We start from the raw sequence: 20,396 nt of genomic DNA, 5'->3' as shown, positions 1-20,396 counted from the left end.
GGTTAAAGAACCTAATAATCATGTTATTCATGGTTGAGTATCCATAAAAGATCAGAGGTAACGTAATGGACCGCTGTATAAAATAGATTGGTTTAGAACAAAACGTTTCTAATTATTAAGTTAGGCTATTATATAAAGTTGAAATAAATCCATAATTTCACTAAGCCACTTTGCCAAAAGAAAAGACTTTCTTAAGTGTCTGTCCTCCGCACTTTTAAATTCATATTTATGCGAGTTTGAGAGAATGCAAAAACACACAAATCAAGTTGACTATGTGGAACTGCGGGCTATATCTTCCTAGCCGTGTTTATAGCGCTATGGCGTGAGACACTGAGACATGGGCAATTATGTAAATATGCGGCGGCGCCTGCTAGCGACGAAGGACGAAGGACACAATGGGACAACCGCAAATTATGGCCGGCCATTTGGCGAATGAATGCGTGACAAAACACAGAGCACAGTGGACACTCCTCGGATGGCAACGGGGAGAATTCACAGGGGACACAGGAGACACAGGCGACACTCTCGCACAAGGACAATGGCAGGCGCAGCGGGAGTGGCAGCGAGGTCAAAGGTCAGCCGCGCTAATGTTGTGCTAATTGCTAATTGCGATTGGAACGCGGTGAAAACAGAGTCGTCGGGACAGCAGCTCCTTGCTGAGGCGGCGCTCTGGCCTAATTGAAGTGTCCTTGCCGCGATGATTTACTGCAGGCGCTTCATAAAGGAGGTAGCTGCCGATGGTCAAAGGTGCAAATACACTAAAAAAAACTCTTTTAATCATTTTTAACAGATTTTTAAAAAAATCTCTCGAAGTTAATTTCTCTGAGTTTTTAAACAAAAAAGATTCTGGAAAGAGTCATTACCTTAATGTACCATCACTTCTATTTTATTTTTCTTATATTTCTCTAAGTGTAGTTTTAGCCTTTCGCCTTTCATTGCCATCGAAAGCGGCGGCGACGTTAAAGATGATGACAGCAGCATCCGAGTGGACCACCCAGAGAGCCAAACAAACTGCTGTTTTTCCATATCCTGGCAGGAGGTCCTTGGCCCCCTAAAAAAAAATCCCTCTCGCTGGTTTTGTTTGGTTATTCGATCTGACGCACGCGTGGCCAGCTCAAGACCTCAGGAGCAGGATCCAAAGCCTCCAGTGGATCGATCACTCTCTGATCTTTTCGGCAGTCGCCAGCAGTTTGAGTTATGTCAGATGAAAGGGATCGGGGAATCGGGGAAATCGGAGGATCGGGAGCCCAGGCAGACCCAGTCAGGTGAGGCCAGGTGTCAAACGTGTAACTGGATCCACTGGCAACCTCCACTGGATCAGGTCATCTTTAGTTTTGGCATATGCAAAGCGGACCACCAAATTGACTGGATCGACCGTCTGCTGTTTTGGGTCACTTTTGGGGATTACTCTTCAGGATTTGTGGGGTATTCGAATTTGGTTGAGAGGTTTGCTGAAAAACTTGGGGATGATAACCAAATTAATAGATACCGAAAGACTTTTCCTGCTGACTGAAATTAAGTAGGAGCAAGTTAAGAACAAAGTACACATTCCTTAAATTATGCTTAGTATATGATATATGTTTTATATTATTTATACCTGATATATAATTATTATTCCCTGGGTACACAAAATGCAGAGTATGCAACGGTCATTATAATAAAGCCGTGGCTATTCATCATGTTTCCCCTGATCTCCAGAATTTTTTTTGGGGCATATGAAATTTGTCTTTTGCCCCAAGCGCAGCTCGGCTGTTCCATTTTTTTTTCTGCCGGCCACCAGAGTTGATTGAAATTTAGGCAATGACCCTTGCAGCAGCCAAAAATTGTGTCCAAAACGGCAGCAGAAGCAGAAGCAAAAGCAGCTGGAAGCAGCAGACTGAAAGCAGCTGCCGCCCGAGGCGGTTTTAACTTGGACATTAACGTTAACAGCGACCTTAACTTCACCCACTGGCCAAATCGACGAAGCGTTAAAACGCACACGTTGACAGGTTTTTTTTTGTAGCCTTTCTTTATGGGCTTCATGGGTTAACTGAAGCGGCGGCAGTTGCAATTTTCAGTTTTCAGTTTGCATTTTGCCGCTGCCGTTGCTTAATGTGCGATTTCTATCTGCAAATATAAATTGTAATTATTGCATTGTTGCGTCGGAGTTGCGGCAAGTTCTTATCACAGGCAGCCATCGTCAGCCGACTGACAAAGGTACGAAAAAAAATTAACAAAAAATTGCAAATGAGTGTCGAAAAGTGTACACTGTACAGTGCACACCCCCCGAGTTCACCTGGCATTGTTTTTTTTTTCTCTTTCCACGGCAGACAAAGCGAAACAAATTGCCCAACTTTACTTGCCGTTTCTGCTGCTGCTTTTCGCGCTTTAACACTTTTGTGAATGGGTCGCGGAGGGGCTTATAAAATTGATGATGGACCCCTGAGTTATTGCCCTGGCTTGGTGGCGACAGCTGCCCCTGAAAAGTGTGTGTGCTTGTGGTGTGTGAATGGGGGGAAAAACTGGATGACCACCCAGCAGAAGAGGCCACGGAAAACGATTTAAGAAAATACATTTTAATTACGGCGCTCGAAAAGTGATGAAAATTGCCCGCAGAGCAGTGGAGGGAGTAGAAACAAAACGCGTTAATCAATAAATTGCCGCTCAGTGCAGCGATTTCCCCGCCTGCCCCTCGCCCTTCCATCGAAATGCATCCAACGGTGCGTATGAAATTGAAAATCAAGCAATCCAGCAGCGGAGAAACCACCAGAATCGAATCCACTCGGAGTGGAGCTCGAAACTCTGGGCGAACGGAGACCACACGAATGGCGCCCCATATGGAGAGACCCTCCTTTCCGAAGGAGGTTGGGGCAGTGCTTTGATTTATCACTCACTGGGTAACTTGGAGTCGAGCCGATCTGTCTGCCCCTTTCGGCCAAGGCATCATTCACTTGTTTACCAGAGGTTGTTACACAGTAAAGAAAATATAAGTTAAATATTAACAAATATTAGAAATATTATTTTTTGTTATTACTTAGAAAAATGAGTAAATATTAAAAAACTGTGAGCTTAAATTAAATAATCAGTAAATTGTAAATAGTACAAATCTTTTCTGTTGTCTTATTTGGAATTGTAATTGTTTTGTTAAAATTTTGCATAAAGTACTTTGAGATATAATACTTATTTTACCCTTTTAATGTTTGAAAATAGCATTTCTTGATTGGTTAACCATTTTCGCCCTGTGTATTAACTGCGGCTTTGATTGATGCCCCCACACATGCACCGGGGGAAAAAAAGAGACCCACACATGGCCACACCCAGAGACCCAGACGCCGGCCTTCGAGATCACCTTCGCCTTCGCCTTTGCCTTGGACTTGGATCTGGTATTGGTATTGCTATTGGTATAGCTGTTTGACTCGGCTTTGGAATCGCTCTTGGCCTTTGCCACGGTCATGGCCCGTTAATTGAAATATGTTTTGGCCAGAGATCAAAGGGATCGAAAGTGGCGTTCGGGCGATGATGATGATTTGATTAATTCGAATGGGAATTTCTCTTCTGGGATGCAGTCGATAATGCAGTGATGATGGCTTCGATTCCGAACTAATTAAAACATTTAAAGTTAAACACAAACGAAACTCGCTGGCAGGTCAACTTTTTGTCTGTGTGTCTGAGCTGGAAATACGTGGAAAATAAAACATTAAACAATCATAAAAATAAACACATTTTCCCACACTTTTGTTGGGGAAGCAACAACAACAAATAATAATAAAAACGAGAAGCAGTCGAGAAACTTTTGTACTACATGGAAATGTCATTCGCATAACAACAAAAGACAACGATGATGATGATGATGATGACAACAACAGCCAACAACCCAACAACCAACAACGAAACAACGCACAAGTTTCGACTCGTCGCCGCCCTATCTCCGCACTTAGCCCCTTGGTGCCCCAGTTTGTGGCAAAGTTGGTGGCACCTTTGTGGGGCCTGCTGAGATAACAGCCAACAAAATGTTTGATGTACTTGAAAGTTAATGTTTTGTGGTGTCAACTTTTGCCGGGCTCTACGGTTTCTGTTTTTGGGTTTGGTTATTCGGCTGGGCTTTTGCAATGCGGCAGAGCGGCCTTTAATGGTCGGGGATTTTCTCTAATTTGGCTCGACAAAATTAGCCTTTATTTTTGTTTGGCTCTTTGGCTAATCGCAATTGCTGAAGTCGTCGCAGCCAAGTTTGACCTTTCACACGCTCCCAGATTGCCGAAACCCCACTACAATTCCGCACCCCGTACACACTTTTGCTTTCAAGGAATTACAACGAAATTAACAAGAGCATTCGTTATCAAAAGAACTTTTAGCCGCCTCGTTTTTGGGGCCTTCGAACCAAATAACTGAAACTGAAAAATTGTTTTCCCACGCAAATTAACACTTGACTTTGTTTTCATATTTGCACAAGATGACTTCATTTTCTTGGGCGCTTTTTCCCAACTCACTCCCTCTCCTTCTTTAAATATTTTATTATTGTTGACTTTCCGCCGCCCGACTTCTCACCTCCGAAAAAGAAACACAGAAATTCGTGTCTCATCTGCGGCTGTTATAGATATTGTAGGTGTTTCAGTTGCTGTGCGTCATTGTGTCGATTTTTATGTGTTATTGGGTAATATTTACCGCTACGATTATACAGTCACTAGCCATTGTGGGTGAGCTGTCGGGTGACTCTTCCTATAAGTCCGGTTAAAAAGTTCAAAGTCTAAAAAAAATTCAATAAGCCAGCATTAACTTAAATAAAAATGCTTCAAAAGTACTTACAGTGGTGCTCATAGACTTAAGCCACTGCAACTACCATAGACTGTTTTCTTAATAACTTTTTTGAAGATATTTATTTTGGCGTGAAATTTTTTACATTTTGCAACATTGTTATTTAAGCAGCTGATCACAGTAAAAAATGACAAGTAGGAATTCGGGGGTTCCCAAAAAATTGACTAAATTTCCAAAAGGAGCATTCCGATCTGCTCATATACTTAAGCCACCTTAAACTTTAATCGTCAAACTTGTGATTTTTCCGGGAAAGTTGTGCTATTTATTTTCTAAACTGAAATATTGAATACTAAATACGTTTCCCAAAACAATTTGATCGCTATGGCTAAAAATAAAAATACAAATCCGGCCGAAAGAAAGCTAATATGGAAATATTACGAAAAAAACACAAGTATTCTACAAATATGTAAGACTTTACATTTTTCGCGTGGCAAAGTCAGAAATGCCATTGCATTTTATAAGAAACATGGAACCTGGGAAAATATTCCACGTCAAAAGCCCAGAAAAACCACTTTAAACGACGATAGACGGATTGCCAAAATCAGTAAAGCCGATCCGTTCTTGACATCGACGCAAATCAGAGGTCAAATGGTGGCAGATTATGGCGTGAATGTGTCAGCTCAGACCATAAGAAGACGGTTAAATGAATTCGGGTTATATGGACGCATTGCCCAAAAAAAACCATTGCTGTCCAAAAAAAATGTTAAAGCGCGCCTTCAATTCGCCAGAGAGCATTTTCAAAAAGGTCCCAATTTTTGGAACATGATTGTTTGGAGCGACGAATCCAAGTTTAATGTCTTTGGGAGTGATGGTAAACCATATGTACGACGTCCTCCCAACAAACAATTGGACCCCAAATACACGAGGAAGACCGTTAAACACGGGGGCGCTTCGATTATGGTCTGGGGCTGTTTCACCGCATCGGGCGTAGGTCCCCTAGTGAAGATAGAAGGCATTATGAACGGCGAAATATACAGGGACATCCTTATTAACAATTTATCCGGAGAATATGCCGATAATTTGCCACTTGCCTGGATATTTCAACAGGACAACGACCCGAAGCACACCAGCAAGATAGTCAAGTCGTGGTTTAGCCAAGTGAAAATCAAAGTTTTGCAATGGCCACCGCAGAGTCCCGACTTGAACCCTATAGAGAACTTGTGGGGAATTCTTAAACAAGTCGTTGGCCAAAAAAAACCAGCAAATAAAAACGATTTGTGGCGAGTTTTGCAGGAAGAGTGGAAGAAAATCACCCCTCAACAGTGCGCACGTCTTGTGGGTTCAATGCCAAAGCGTTGCTCCGCTGTTCTTAAGCAGAAAGGTCACCCCACTCAATATTAAAGTAAATTTATTAAAATTATAAGGAATATTGGGCAAATTTTAACTTTTTCAACCATTTTCTTCCAGGTGGCTTAAGTATGTGAGCAGGACATTTTGGAGATGGTCTCATATTTTTTAAGTTTTTCGTTAAATGTATATTTTTATAACTTGGTTATTCTTCGATTAGAACACTGATATATAGAACTAATGTGACACAAATAATTGGAGCTGTGAAATAAAAACTTTTCTTAATTTTCGTTTAAATTCTTGGTTGAAGTCTTGTGGCTTAAGTCTATGAGCACCACTGTATCTTTTTCAAGATTTAAACAAACAAACTACTCTATTTGATGCCATCCCATAAGACAACATTTAGTAGAATTTTAAACGGAAAAGTTTTCAAGATTCCCTTTTCGAAGAGAATAAAAAAAAGGAAAAAAGTAATTTTTCACCTCTAGCGTCCAGTGGCTTTCAATAACCCAACATAATCCGCATGTCCAGCTGGGCTTATTGCTGCTCTCCTGACAACCAGATGGACAAAAGACAAACCATCCTCATCCGCATCCACAACCACACACACACTTGCTGGAAATGGGGCGAAGCCAATGCTAAGGGCAAACTTTTGTCGGCGACTGTGTGCCCAATCAGGACGAAATAAAAGCGCAAGGGTAAAAAGCTGGAAAAGCGACCTGCACTCGGACGTTTCACTTGCAATTGCACGGAAGCACTCGAAGAAAATAAATTCAAACTCCTTGAGCAGAAAATTCACTCTCGGCTCATGTGTTTGGCTGTATGTGTGTGTATGTGTGTGTATGTCCAAGGACTCAGAGCTTCGGAGACAATAAACTTGCTGCCACTGCAATTTCTCAGTTATTTGCTGGGGGGAAAGAGGCGGAAAATGGGCGGCATCGAGATATGATAGGAGTGGATGACACTCGTGTCAGCCATAAGCAGCCGGGATCAACTTTTCCCGGCTCCTTGTGCGCTCCTTCTGTTTGCCCTTGCCCGACTTGGAAAATGGAAAATGGGATTTGAAGGAGAGCTTCGCTAGGATTTGTGCAGCAAATTAGCTTCATTAATGGATGACTTATTCCCCGAGGGGGTGAACGAACCACTGGATGCCTCTCCCGTTTTTGCATGCGATTCCTCGCAGCTGCAGTCGCTCAATCAGCGCTAAAATTTATTATGCCCCATAATCATTTGTCATCTTTCCATTTTTCCCATTTTCCCAGGCCACCTCTCTGCCTCGCTTTCCTCCATCCATTTCCATTTGGCGCCCGCAGCGAGCGCATTAAAATTTTTCGCAACATTTTTCACGCATATTCAGCATCCGACATTCAGTGTTCAGTGTTCAGCACAAATGGAATGGCAACTGGAGCACGGGACACGCTCCATTTGACCAGCCACTGCGATGGGATCCAGTACGGGTCATAAATATCCGGAATATTGTTAAGAATATAACAATTCTCCGCTCGCAGCACTAATGTCATCTGCCATTCCTCTCTATCTCCCAGCTTTTTTCCCTTTCGACGCTCTTGATACATTTTTATTGCATTCGAGTGGCGAGTCGCCTCCTTTTTATGGCTGTCCAAAGAGGTCAGCACTGGTTCAATATGGCGACGCCCTCTTGCGGGGAATCGGATGGGACTAAGCTCCTATATTTTTAGGAATTTATAAGCGAACTATTCCATCTTGTTTAGCATGTGCTTGGAGGAGCTGGCGTTTAACAAAGTAGGACAAAAGAGGAAAGCTGGAAGTTTCTTTAAAACTAATGATAGAGTTTAACACTGCACTGTACAGAGATAGTTTTTCTAACTCCGAAACCCAACCACTTTGCAAAACCAACAAGGATTGCTCACAAAATTCCCCCTCTTTAATAATTCAATAAATTTGCACATTATTTTTCAACAATACGCACACTTTTTTCCTTTTCGTTGCTTGCATTCTTTGGCATAGCCATAAGGGGAAAATCCATAATTCATGCATTCGCCAAATAAGAAAAGCGTCGAGTGAAAAAAGGAGCAGCAATGAAAACATTAACAAGCAGCAATAAAATATGAGCCAGCGAATGTAAATCGCTTTCCATAATTCATCGCGTTGACTCGACTGCCTGGCTCCTAGCCGTGGGTTTCCCTGGAAGCGTCGTAAACCCATCGAAGGCTGGGCAACTCGTAAAACTAATGAAATTTCAATTCGAAAGACGCGACAACGTCTCCGACCTGAGCAGCCTGAAAATTCCACGAAATTTTCGCGCACTCGCCACGCCAACGAAATTCATAAATTTCCTCGGACAACGACTCCTTCTCCTTTCGATTTTCCCAGGACAATATTGGGCAACGGAAGCAGGTCCGGTTTTTACTTTTTTACTGGGTCCTCGATGGACTTGCAACGACAGGTGAATTTATGATGAAGTGAATCGTCAGCATTATTCCGCTAGCCTCTCCCGATTTTATCCGAATCTTCCTCGATTCCTAGGCAGGTCGCGTGTAAATTATGAAAACCGGCGATAAAAACGAAAGTAATTCAAAATCTTCGACGTGTGCGAGTGTTTATCACCTGAGAAAAGGAAACCCAAAGGGACACACACACCTTCTAGACCTCTGTGTCTCACTCCTTCGTCTCAGATTTATATCGCTGGATTTATGATCCTGTTAGCGCCACTGCACTTACCTATCTCATGTGTAGAATCGTGGATAAAGGAATAACTTGTTTACGACCTGCAGAAAGAATGAGTAAAATGATTCCTAAATTTTGAGTAATATTTTGTTTTCCTTTGGGAACTTTAAACTTAGCTACACAAAAAATCTTACTAGATTTAAAGCTTTTAGCAACCGAATGAACTGTTTTAATATGTAAATTTGCTGTGCCCTAATAAACAGTATTCCATTGCCCAGCACGCTTTTCATTTTAAGTGTTATTTCCCGACAGGCACTCCCAGCTTTCTAATGGTAATTAAAGCCATTTTCCTGTGACACGGCGACGCCATATTAATTTGAGCGGTCACAAAACCGCAAATAAAAATGTCGCATTTAATTTGTGTTTGTGTTTGTTATGCATTTCGCTCAATTAAATTGCACTTGAACCTGTTAGAAGTGGAAATGCCGCCGGTGGTGGGCGGAAACGCCACTGACACGCGATTCGGCGATCAAAAAGTGCAGTAACCTGTCCTTAAAACCCCGACAGGACTCCACTGACCACATTAATTTGGTTTCGCATGTGCGCCCGCCTTTAAAGTTGTAATTAGGAATACTATCACGGGGCACACCTTCCATTTGAAAAGTGTTTGCTCATTGAGTGGGCGTGGTCGCTCTGTCCTGTCCGTGGAGCTGCAATTACGAGAAGGACCTTCTTTCTCGTTACCTCGCGGAGTAAAAAAAAATTTGCCGGCTTTTCGGGGTTTGCTGCACTGTGGCTTTTCTTTGCGGGATCTCTTTTGTTGGATACCGGCGAGCCAGATATCATTCCTAAATGGTACAGTGGTGCAATTATTACAGACAATTTAAATAAAAATGTAGAGTTTTTCAATGCAGGTTAAATTTAAATATTTCCTTATGTCTTAAATGTATTTATAACACTACCTTCAGATTATATTTAAAAATATATTTAAAGTAGAATTTTGAAAGAGAACACCTAATCAGCACGTATCCGTTTCTCAGATAAGTGAGTTTTAGCCGCGTTCCCTTTTTTTCGAAACATTCAGCTCCACCGTAGAGTCTGCTCCTCTATGCAAATTCTTTCTCGCTTCCGCGCTGTTTTGTGGTTGGAACGCTTTGTGCTCACCTCACAGCTCGCACACATCTCATTGTTCCGTATCGGCGCTTTGTATCTTTAACAAAATTGCCAAACCGCAGGAAAAGCTGGGAAATAGAGGAAGGGGGAAAAAAGGCAACCGCGTGTAATGCGAGAATATGTCTGATGCAAGGCGCCTGATTAAGCTCAGGCACTAACCGCAAAAAGGGGTTCGAATAAGCGAAATCTAAACTTCTAACCCTGCAATCGAAACAGTAACACTCAATCGCTTTGATAGGTATACAAGCCGGGAGTGTCTGGCATTTGCATTTAGCGAATTATTTTCTTACAATTTTCCACACAATTAAACAGAAAGGGGAAAATGCAAAGCCCTCAGAGTTCAGTTTAAGTCCCCAATGTCTTATACTCGAACAAATTCAATACTGCAGTTGAGTTTGAAAGGCAAGGATACATTTGCATCTCATCCTTAAGTAGCTCGAATCTGCCTTCGCAGGGAATCCAATTTCACAATGAACTGGTTACCAGGAAGAGCAGCCAGACGTGTGGAAAACTTCTCGCCGAATTTTATATTTATCTGTCCTACTTCCAAAAGGGGGCGGTAGGGGGCGTGGCTGGCGTGCGTCCCCATCCCAAAATAGGCGTTTTCATCGAGCGGCAGTCGTCGTCGTCGTCATCATCATAAAAAAAACAAGGCGATGGCAAAAGTTTTTCAATTTTTGCTCGAACTTTACCAGGCTGTCCCAACTCCGCCTCCATGTCCTTAGCCCTCTGGTTGTGTAAACATTTGTAGTTTACTTTCAGTTGGCAGGCGGCTCGTAAAATCTGTCCGTTTCGCTTGAACTGGGACCGTTTTGAAACTGTCTCGTAACTCAGTCCCGCAGGTTAGCTTGCCCATCACACAGTCCTAGAAAAACACGGAACTTTGGGTTTGTTTTGCCAGAAAGGACCACCAATTGAATTAGAAAATTATGCTGAAAGTTATTTGGATTAAAGTAGAAGGGTCCTCGACCATTGAGGGAGAGGGAATTAGGTAATGGGATAGAAAATTACTCAGGCAGGAGGATGAAAGCTAAGCTAGGGATTCGAGTGAATTTATTTGGGAGCATGATAATAAGAAAACACAATTTATACCTCAGCAAATTAAAAGAAAACTTTGGCCAGCCAATAAAAAAATAGCTTTGCGATTCCATTGGAATTCGATTAGGATTAGAAAAAGAATCAACAAAAGAACGCACAAGGGACATTTATTTTGAATAAACTTACAATCTGGTGGAGAATGAATTTATTTGGTTGTTCGAACATTCAACGGCTGGTATGCTATTCTTGGCACATCCCATGTTTAAAAAAATGTGTAAAATATGAATTTAATAAAAATAAAATATGAGACAAAAATTGAAAGACGTCCACAGATGTTTCCCATACCGGGAATTGAACCCGGGCCTTCCGGGTGAGAGCCGGATATCCTAACCACTAGACAATATGGGACTTGAGATTCGCCGCGGCTAAATAGTTTATGTAAATTATATATTTTATTATTTTGTTATTCATGTTCTTGACTCTGATAATGAAAGTTGAATATGATAACCTGAAAACGTTTAAAATATTTTGCTTCGCCTTGCCTTGATTTTGAAAATGTTTCCTCATTTGAAAATCAAACTAAAACCAATTGTAAGTTTTTACTTAAAACCAAAACATAAAATTCTTGAAAAATGATTAATATGAGTGGAGGATAATTATAAAATAAATATCCGCATAAGCTTCCCATACCGGGAATTGAACCCGGGCCTTCCGGGTGAGAGCCGGATATCCTAACCACTAGACAATATGGGAGTTAATAAAAAAATTCAGAATCTTTATTTTGGCTTATGAAAAATATTATTTTTTAAACATTTCCAAACATAATCATTAAGATTTCTTATTCCTGTCCTGCTTACGAATCTTATCAGGCCTGCAGTAATCAGCGTCGGGATCGTCGGAGGACTCTCTGGGATGAAAAAAGAGATAAATTTCCAACTAAAAAGAAGAAAAAATGATTAAAATTACCCAACTTGCAATATATCACTATCGTAGCGTGAACTACATAAAATACATAAGTTGTTGCATTCCTGAGAGCACACGTTACAGTAAATTCCCCCTGCAATTGGGCAAGTCACAGGGATAATGATCAGTTCTGTAAAAAAATAAACGTTATTTAGGGAATTTGTTTGTTAGAACCACTAACTTATTTAGCGGTTTATTGCAAACAGTACAAGATCTGCCAATTAGGGAATTGCGGCCCCAATACAAACGCCTAAAATAATTGAGGTTAACATTTATTAACATTATAATTTGTGTTGCTTACCAAATTTTATTGGAATTAAACCAAGGTAATTTAAATTTGTTATCTTCAAAAGCGTTTAATAATCTAGCTTGCTTAATTCTTGTTTGAAATAAAGTTTCTTAAGGAAAAAATAAATTAAAATACGTTTAAAGAATTTTTAAAAATTGCTTACTTCTATCCTTAAGTATAGTATCATGCAACTCGTAGACTCTCCTCCTTGATTCTTTTGGATAAAAATGACCCATAATGCGGTGTCTTTGGCGGAGACCGTATGGCTCCCAAAAGACCAAGAACCAGGCCAGCAAATATAGCAAAAATATCCATAAATATCGTAGATATTTTGGCTTTGCAGGGATCGGCAGACACTTTTGAGTATTTGTTTTAAAGGCCTTTGGCTCAAAGGCGTGAACGAATTCCCTTAGAAGGTCACCGATTTGACCTCCGCCTTTAATAATAACTTGTTTGTAAGCGGGAGCTGCAGATTAAATGTTTAAAACGTGTTTTTTGCTTAAGGATACAATTACGTTGGAGTCCAGCAGTCATATGTCCATGATAAGACATAAAAGTAAGCATACTATAAAGACTGTAGTCCACAAAGCAGATACAGAATAACTGAATTCCAGTAATCACTAAAAACATCCCAGAGTGATACCTCTTACTATACTCTTTGGGCAAAAGTCGCAGTGAGTTAATCTACTAATTTGTCTTAAAAAAAAAGTAATTTAAAACAAAATTCAAGACTTTACCATAACATATTGATTCTCTTCACAACTGCTCAAGGGCAAGGCCCTAGAACCATTTTCTTGATAATGTCGTTCATCTAAGTTTTCAAAATCTTTTGTTATAAAAACGTTTTCATAGCTTCCATTACCCAAGAAACGAAACCAAAAGTAAACAGATTGTAAAAGACAAGTTAGCAGAAGTACAAAGACAATCAAATCAAGCCAAAGAAAAATAAAAAATAACTTGTTTCTCTCGGAATCCAAGTGTTGTGTAAAATCCTGTTCATATTTTTGATCAGTGTATGCTGTCAGTGAACTTGTGGAATTCAATTTCAATTTATGATCAAAGCTAATGGTTGATATAAAGACATAACGGATTTTTATAAAACATATATGCAAACCTGTGGGAAATCCAAGTTGTATTGGGATCTGTTAATGTTTTTAGTAACCTACGTTTAAATATTTCTTCTATTATTAGTAGTGACCACTGAATGTTGTCATCGAAGAAGCTTTTAATGCCTCTAAGACTTTCACAGAACCAAGCGAACCGCTGTAGATTACAGCACTCTTTAGTTTCCTTATAGAATTCACTTTGGCATTGAGCAACGCTCAAGTTTCCAGCTTTCATACAGCGATTGTACGGCGATCCCATTCTGTAGTCAAAGTGATTCTTCTGCAAGATTAGCCAATCTCCGCAGGTCCTGTAAGTTACATCTGCAAAACCAAAACATATATTAAATACCATTTTAATTGTTATTATATACTTACGTATTAAAGCTATGGGTTTCTCCAGATTCAGTAAAAGCTTATCCAATTTATTTACGAGCTTGCGAACTGCAGCCAATGTTCCTTGAAAAGATTCTTCCACGGAATGAGAAGGATCATTTATAATGCGTTGCATAGGACTGAGCGCTTGTATTAATACATTTTGTCCGCAGTATAGAGAGTTCGCCATAATGCAAATGTTGTGGATTGTGGTTTTTACAGGTCCGCAACAAGCCACCAAAAAAGCAAAGGCGATAATTAGTGCCCGAAACTGGTATCTAACTAAGCTAAAAAAGCATAAAGCTGCAATGCACCTGTAACAAGCAACTTAGTAGCTTATAAATTATTTTTTGTATTAGACAACCCACCTGGCTGGACGTTTCTGAACCAATATAATCAATAATAGAAAGAACAAAACTATGAAAATCCATCTTCCGTTCAGATCACGGCGCGCTTTTTGGGGATTTCTGTAATACCAGATTAGTACCATTAAAATGCCCACAACATACCCTGCGATCATATAAAGTAATTTATTATCTTGACATTCGGAAGATGATTTTTTGCCATGTCCTGCAGGATTGCACTTCGGTTCGGGATCATTTGGTTCTTCCGGGGCATTTAAGGTATATATAGGTGCATCGCCCTCGGGACTCGATTCTCGGTAATTTCTAGATTTTCGGTGCTCCAGATACGGTTCAAAATTGATATTTCTTTTCGATGGCCTCTTTATGTTTTTATAATATTTTTTGTAGGAGTAGTTAACTTTTTTGCTAGTCTGAGGCTCTGAACTAGAATCAGTACTTTCATCCGAAGACTTCTCATTCGCATTTCTACGTTGTCTATCGCGAATTTCATTTCTACTATATATGCGATCGTTTTGATTTTCCATTACCACTTGAAAAAAATAGTTGATACTGCCAACTTTTTAACGAGAGACATCTAAGTCGAAGTAAACTTTAACAAATCAAAATATTTTCAGTAAAGAATTTTTTCAAAAAACTTTTATGTAATGCAAAATATATAAAGCTACCATACTTCCCATACCGGGAATTGAACCCGGGCCTTCCGGGTGAGAGCCGGATATCCTAACCACTAGACAATATGGGACTTAATATCCTACCAAAAGCAGTGTTGGAAAACCATTGAATGTCATCTCAAAATTCTAAAAAAAAAAATTGTAATTATATTTTTGTACAACTAGCTTTATTTTTGAAACCGTTTAATTCTATAATTAATTTTTTTTATTTTCTTCAAATATTAATTTACCGTGTAGCATTTGTCAAACTATTTTTAAATAAAATATTAAATTCCATATTTCCCATACCGGGAATTGAACCCGGGCCTTCCGGGTGAGAGCCGGATATCCTAACCACTAGACAATATGGGATATGATAAACTTCGGGCCCAAGTTGCTGCAGTTTCCCTCACAAGAATCGAAGGAGATCTGCGATCTGGATCACTAGTATACTTATTCATCAGGGCTTACGCCTGTCAACAACCAATTTAAATCACCTCCGTGCGGGGGACCCACGGAGCTTTTCAGATTTACTGTAATGAGGGGTCAACTTCATATAACCTTTTTCGGAATTAATTAAAAACCATTCAACACTCGGCACTGGCAGTTGCAGCCGTCGATGCCCACGACTCGACGGACTCCAGCGGCTGGGAACGAGGCACATAATCATCAATTATTCGCACAATTACCGCAAACAAATAAATATTCTTAATTTATTGTGTTTTCGAATCGGGCTTGGCCGCCCACAATGGCAACAGGCGTCGAATGCAGACGGAAATCGCTACGAAAAAATATTAAAAATAAATTTCCAACCCGAAACAACAAACACACAAATATTTTGGGGAGCAGACGACTGGGGATGCGGGGCAATGAGCCTGTTGGATACTGCGGTATTGAGATTGATGTCCATAAATTAATTCCTCGCCGCTCGGTCTTCTGGCTCTGCCGCTTTCATTGTGTCTTTTTAGTCAGTCTGGCTGTCGGGCGATAAATTTCATAGATGCATTTGGTAATTTCAATTTGTTTTAATGTGTCGCCTCTATGCTATATATAAAGCACATATAACACATATAATTTGAGGTTTATTGGCCGTGCCGTGGCTTTTCTTTGCTATTTTTGGCTGGCCTCGTGGGATGTTTTTAGGCAGCAGCCTCTTAGCGGCAATTGCTGCTGCTTATCAGAGATTTTGGAGGAGGCTAGCGGCAGAGCTTTTGAAGTTGTCCAAGGGCGGAAACGTGTCTCCGGAACTTGGAAAGATGTACAAGCTTCTATTGATGTGCACTTGGAAAAATAAAATATAACAAAACATTGATAATGCATCTTGTCTAAATAACAAAGTTTTCTCAATTAACAATTTTAGATAATAATGATTGGAGATTCGCACCTTCTGCTCCATCATGATGTATCTTAAAAACAGTTTATATTAATTAAATCATAACTACAGAGATGCAACAAATCTCGGCAGCTTTTATTTTATTTTTGCCAAGTGTTGAAAAGATAAAATAGCCTTTCAACACGAAACTCCATAAATCAATATCAGCCTTTTGGGAAAAACACTTCCTGAATTTCCACGAAGGGATTTCGGAAGCTTAGGCCCCGTGGCGCCATCGTTTGTTTGAAGGGATTACAGCCCGGGACTTTCCATCATAATTAATAAACTGTCGCTAGCCGTACATATAGTATTTGTATCTGCCCGTGATGTGTGGGGCTTTGTTTCCACATAAATTCGGGGCTTCCACATGTAGCAGTCGTAAAATAACGTTATTTCGGTTCTGTCATCAGGGGGGCTCTCACCTCACCTGAACCGGCCGGTAATCGCCGTTTAGAGCTGGCTTCCTCTCAACTTGGGTGTCCCGAAATGTGTCGCGCGATGAGGGAAATTTCGTTTGAATGGTTTCCGCAATGAAGCGACAAAAGTGACAGCCGTGTCGGAGTTATTGCTCTTGGACTTGCAGCGTTTCCCCGAAAATGCGGCTCATAAACTGCGGGAAAATCATAGTCTTCGGCAGGCAGCAGGCGAATGCGGGGGGAGCTGCAATGTTGCCCAATCTTTTCACGTTTCGAGAACTTCCTCTGGCCCAAAACCGTACATCGTATGGTAGTAAACTGCAACTGGTCTTCTCCGCTCTCGGAGTTCATTTCTTTTCATTAGCCGCCCGCACTGCCGGCCATCTACGGTCGGACCAGGTCATAAAACGTAACTGGTTACTCCGCGTAACTCTTGGTATACAACTCACTTGATTACTTGCCCGCCGGCCTGGTCTTTACTATGTAATATATGTGTTACTGGCACAGACGGACAGCGGCACTTTATTAATGAAAAGCGCAAAAGTTCTTTCTATTTTCCCAGCCCTTCTACGTGCTTGGAGCGTGTGTGTGGCCTGCATCGAGGTCAGCCGGAGATTTGTTAACCGAAAGTGAGCGGTTTCTGCAACGGGCCAAATGAAATGGCCAAAAGACTGGACACGACAGCCACGCCAACCGACGCGCGATTATGAGGAAAGTTCGTCAGCGAAAAGGTCGGCAATTAGAGAGAGTTTTTTGTCCGCCTCTAAACGGTGGTTTTTAGCTGGTCCAGAAGGGGAAAGCCAGCGATAGACAGATGGTTCTAGTTAACATGGGAAAGAGTCTCATTAAGAAGCTGCGGACTGCTAAGTAGGATGATGTCACGTAGGACAATTCCGAGAACGTTGTAACTTGGTGAAAGTACGCAAATATGAATTAAAGTTGTAGTTTCTAAGCTAATCTAATTCTTAAAAAAAAAAAACAGAATCAAGTTAAATAGATTTTATTAGAATTTTATTTGAGTTAGCAAATTGGAATACTTCAATCGCAATTCATTTTCAAAAACAATATTTTCCAATCACAGTTCTTTCGCAGGAATGTTTATGTTTAGCCCACAGCCATAAACTATCCCACATTAGACTGCAGAAATCATAAAATAACTCAGCCAGTCTTCGATCTGTTGTTATTCCCCTGGGGTATAAACTGGAACCCCTGCATGGGGCCCCAAGCAAGTGCAATGAAACTAGAAACTGAAATACGAAGTACCCAAGGAAACCGAAAAAAATGGATCCATTGGCGGGGATTACTTGAAGACACCCACCAGGCATTTCTTGCTGGCTTCTTTGCCTTTGTTTGCTGGGATTTATTCGGTGTTTTTTTTTTTCCACCGGCTGACAAGTCGTTGGCATCTCTGGCGCATGTTAATTATGCCAGCGGACCGACTACCTATACTCCGCGGATTTCCCTTACTCGGCCAAAACTCAAGATGTGGGCCGTGGCCACGTCGAAAAGACCTTGACTCTCGCCAAGATCTTGATACGATTTATACAATTTTTGATTCATGGCGTCTCCGCTGTCGCCCGGTCGCTATCTTTGGCGACTCGCGAACCGAATTAATTTCGTAGGCAAGGCGTGTTGCCATATTTGTCGACGCGAGAATTTCGAGTTCGAAAATTTGAATTCAATCAGCAATTTGCATAAATTTGCAGGCGCGCAAAAAGAAGCTGCTTAGGGGCCCTAAAAGGTGGGATTAGCCGGCCGCCCACAGAATTCCCTCCCACAAAAAAAAAAAGAAAGAAAAAAAGCCTCTAACATAACTTAAGACTCCGTTATGGGCCGGTGACCCAAAGTGTGGCGGCTAATGGGACAGCCAAGTGACAAACTGGCCAAGAAACACTGGTAAGTGTGGGCCGTTGATTGACTGACTGATTGACTGACTGACTGGCTGATGGACTAAATAGGACCCCTCACTCGATCTAGCCCCGAATTCCCCGGCCATCTTATCACACCCACAGCAAGCAGACTGGTCCAAACATTCGCAAATTGTTTCGCTTTTGGCTTTTGTCGTGCGGGCCACCAAAATAGATTGGCCAAATGGGGGAGGTGGCCAGATCGCATCTGTCTGAGATATCGTACGATTTTGTATATATAAAACAAGATTTATTTTGGTATCTTAGCTCTGTGTTACTTTGAATGCTCTACAAGGAACGTCATTCTGTTTAATGTTTAATAATTCATTGTTATAAAAAACTGCCTGAGATGATAACCTACGATATTTTCTATTTCATAGTGCCTGAATTTTCCAAAAACAATTAAATCAGTTAATCATATATTATTATCTGCATTTATAGCAAGCATATAATTTGCAATTTATCTGAAATCAATTATTATGAATAATGAATGTAATTATTGTAACATGATTGATATTAATGAAAGATTTCATTACTTTCTATTTATTTAAGTGAAGTGTTTATTTTAGCGTTACTTTGCAGCAACCTCGTCACTAACTTTACTGATGATACCCCTACTGTTGAGAGTATTCCCATAAATATCGCGCTACTGCCGCCGTTTTATTTTTGTTTCTATTTCAAGCTGATTCATTCTCGTCACATTCTCGTTTAGTGGGCTGATCGTCGCCTCGTCGTGGTGGCTGCTAAATTTAAATGCCCAAACATCCATAACGACATTCATGAGGATCGGCCGGGTGCACCTTCCCTCATCCGCCCCCCTGCGATTTTCACGATTCTCAGAATTTATTCGTATTAATTTTCCCGCATTAGTTTTAAATGCGTCGACGCTAGAATTAAATACATCGTAAAGCTGACAAATATGCTAGTGGTAAAAAAAAGTAGCGACAAATTAATGAATTTATGGGACACTTTAGGGGTCTCTCTCTGCATTTTGGCCACCTGTCTGGTCTGGTGCGGAAAATGCTCCCCTTCTGTTTTCGTGCTTAAATTGTTCCGAGTGCCGCCAGGCGCCAATTGATCACCCCATTCCCCATTTTGTGTAGGCGATTTTCCGAGGCGAAAAACCCAAAGAGCCGTCGCATGTTATTCACAAAACAAAGAGTGAATGTTTCTTGGAATTCGGTTTTATTTTCTAGCAGATGAAAGCGATTCGCAAAGTGTTTTGTTTGTTGTCACACATCGAGTGCATGATAGGAATAAAGAAAACCCAGGAATACCAGCCACCAGAGACTCCGACGGGTGTTGCCAGTACAGTGGGGACTGCCCACGTGGCTGGTGCAGCACTCGCATTCCTCGACTCCAACGAAGAAGACGTCTGCGACATCCTGGGAAACTGTGTGGGCGACCTCGGAGGTGTGTGGTGTAGTATCTCAGGAACTGAGGATTGGATCTCTGCTCTCGGGCAGCCAGATCAACTAAATCAAATCGAGAACCGGCCAGACTTGAACACCAAACTTGTTCCTCGCCAGGCGCCAATTTAGCCGGGAATGCATCACATTATTTCTTGGCCTGTCGCCATCGGATCTGCATCTTTGGATTCCTTATTGGCCACCCAATAGTCAGATTAATTAAATTATCATTTAGTGGATATCTTTACACAACAATTATGCTACATGTATATTTCTTTTTTAAGAACCTATCACAACCGAACCAGAGAGTCGTTCGGTCTGTTATTGGATTTTATCTGGCAAGTAGCAACACCCGATCCGATCTTAGCCATCTTTTCATGTGTTAATTTTGCCGTCTCAATATTGCTGCTGTTGTTGACCGCACGCGTTTCCATAAACAAAACACCAAAAACTTGAGGCGAACCAAACCAAAATCCAAACAAACAAAATGCAGTACGAAACGAAACGCGTGGCAGTCCGCAAGTTTTCCAAAAACAGGTGCGGTTTAATGAACATAACAAGGAAATAATTTAAATGGCATGTTTTTTTTAAACTAAATGCAAATAAGTTCCT

The 20,396-nt window shown here is 40.9% G+C and overlaps 1 protein-coding gene, 1 long non-coding RNA gene and 4 other non-coding genes across 7 annotated transcripts; all 6 read right to left on the bottom strand.

Moving 5' to 3' along the window:
• Nucleotides 1-859: 859 nt before the first annotated feature.
• On the bottom strand, nt 860-1,990 carry LOC108100729. The gene is made up of 2 exons (XR_001772011.2): nt 1,598-1,990; nt 860-1,459 (listed from the first exon to the last, which is right to left on the bottom strand). It is a non-coding gene; the product is annotated as an uncharacterized LOC108100729 (long non-coding RNA).
• A 9,281-nt stretch (nt 1,991-11,271) lies between these two features.
• Trnae-cuc lies at nt 11,272-11,343 on the bottom strand. Its single transcript has one exon. It is a non-coding gene; the product is annotated as a tRNA-Glu (tRNA).
• A 273-nt stretch (nt 11,344-11,616) lies between these two features.
• Trnae-cuc lies at nt 11,617-11,688 on the bottom strand. The gene has a single exon. It is a non-coding gene; the product is annotated as a tRNA-Glu (tRNA).
• Nucleotides 11,689-11,710: 22 nt separating this feature from the next.
• Nucleotides 11,711-14,565, bottom strand: LOC108100199. 2 transcript variants are annotated; one of them, XM_017203973.2, is made up of 10 exons: nt 14,034-14,565; nt 13,669-13,979; nt 13,354-13,614; nt 12,925-13,301; nt 12,703-12,871; nt 12,351-12,653; nt 12,200-12,296; nt 12,080-12,148; nt 11,902-12,028; nt 11,711-11,842 (listed from the first exon to the last, which is right to left on the bottom strand). In XM_017203973.2, exons 1-9 carry the CDS (start codon nt 14,552-14,554, stop codon nt 11,977-11,979), a joined length of 2,160 nt encoding a protein of 719 aa, XP_017059462.2. In that variant the 5' UTR covers nt 14,555-14,565; the 3' UTR covers nt 11,711-11,842; nt 11,902-11,976. The 2 variants fall into 2 exon arrangements, with proteins under 2 accessions (XP_017059462.2, XP_017059463.2); XM_017203974.2 differs by lacking the exons at nt 12,703-12,871; nt 12,925-13,301.
• A 135-nt stretch (nt 14,566-14,700) lies between these two features.
• On the bottom strand, nt 14,701-14,772 carry Trnae-cuc. The gene has a single exon. It is a non-coding gene; the product is annotated as a tRNA-Glu (tRNA).
• A 208-nt stretch (nt 14,773-14,980) lies between these two features.
• Nucleotides 14,981-15,052, bottom strand: Trnae-cuc. Its single transcript has one exon. It is a non-coding gene; the product is annotated as a tRNA-Glu (tRNA).
• Between the last annotated feature and the right edge of the window lie 5,344 nt (nt 15,053-20,396).

The sequence above is a fragment of the Drosophila ficusphila genome, unplaced genomic scaffold (genome assembly GCF_018152265.1).
Source record: "Drosophila ficusphila isolate 14025-0441.05 unplaced genomic scaffold, ASM1815226v1 contig_286, whole genome shotgun sequence".
NCBI classification, from domain to species: Eukaryota; Metazoa; Arthropoda; class Insecta; order Diptera; family Drosophilidae; genus Drosophila; species Drosophila ficusphila.
Note: the sequence above shows the minus strand (reverse complement) of the source record. Positions and strands in the feature narration are given on the sequence as shown.

What these genes read in the sequence shown, in the direction of transcription:
- LOC108100199 (XM_017203973.2), bottom strand. Translation starts at nt 14,554, where the DNA reads ATGGAAAATCAAAACGATCGCATATATAGTAGAAATGAAATTCGCGAT. An exon ending in AAGAGAATCAATATGTTATG is followed by an intron (nt 12,872 to 12,924) that starts GTAAAGTCTTGA and finishes ACAAATTAGTAG; the next exon opens with ATTAACTCACTGCGACTTTT. An exon ending in TTTAATTCCAATAAAATTTG is followed by an intron (nt 12,149 to 12,199) that starts GTAAGCAACACA and finishes CAATTATTTTAG; the next exon opens with GCGTTTGTATTGGGGCCGCA.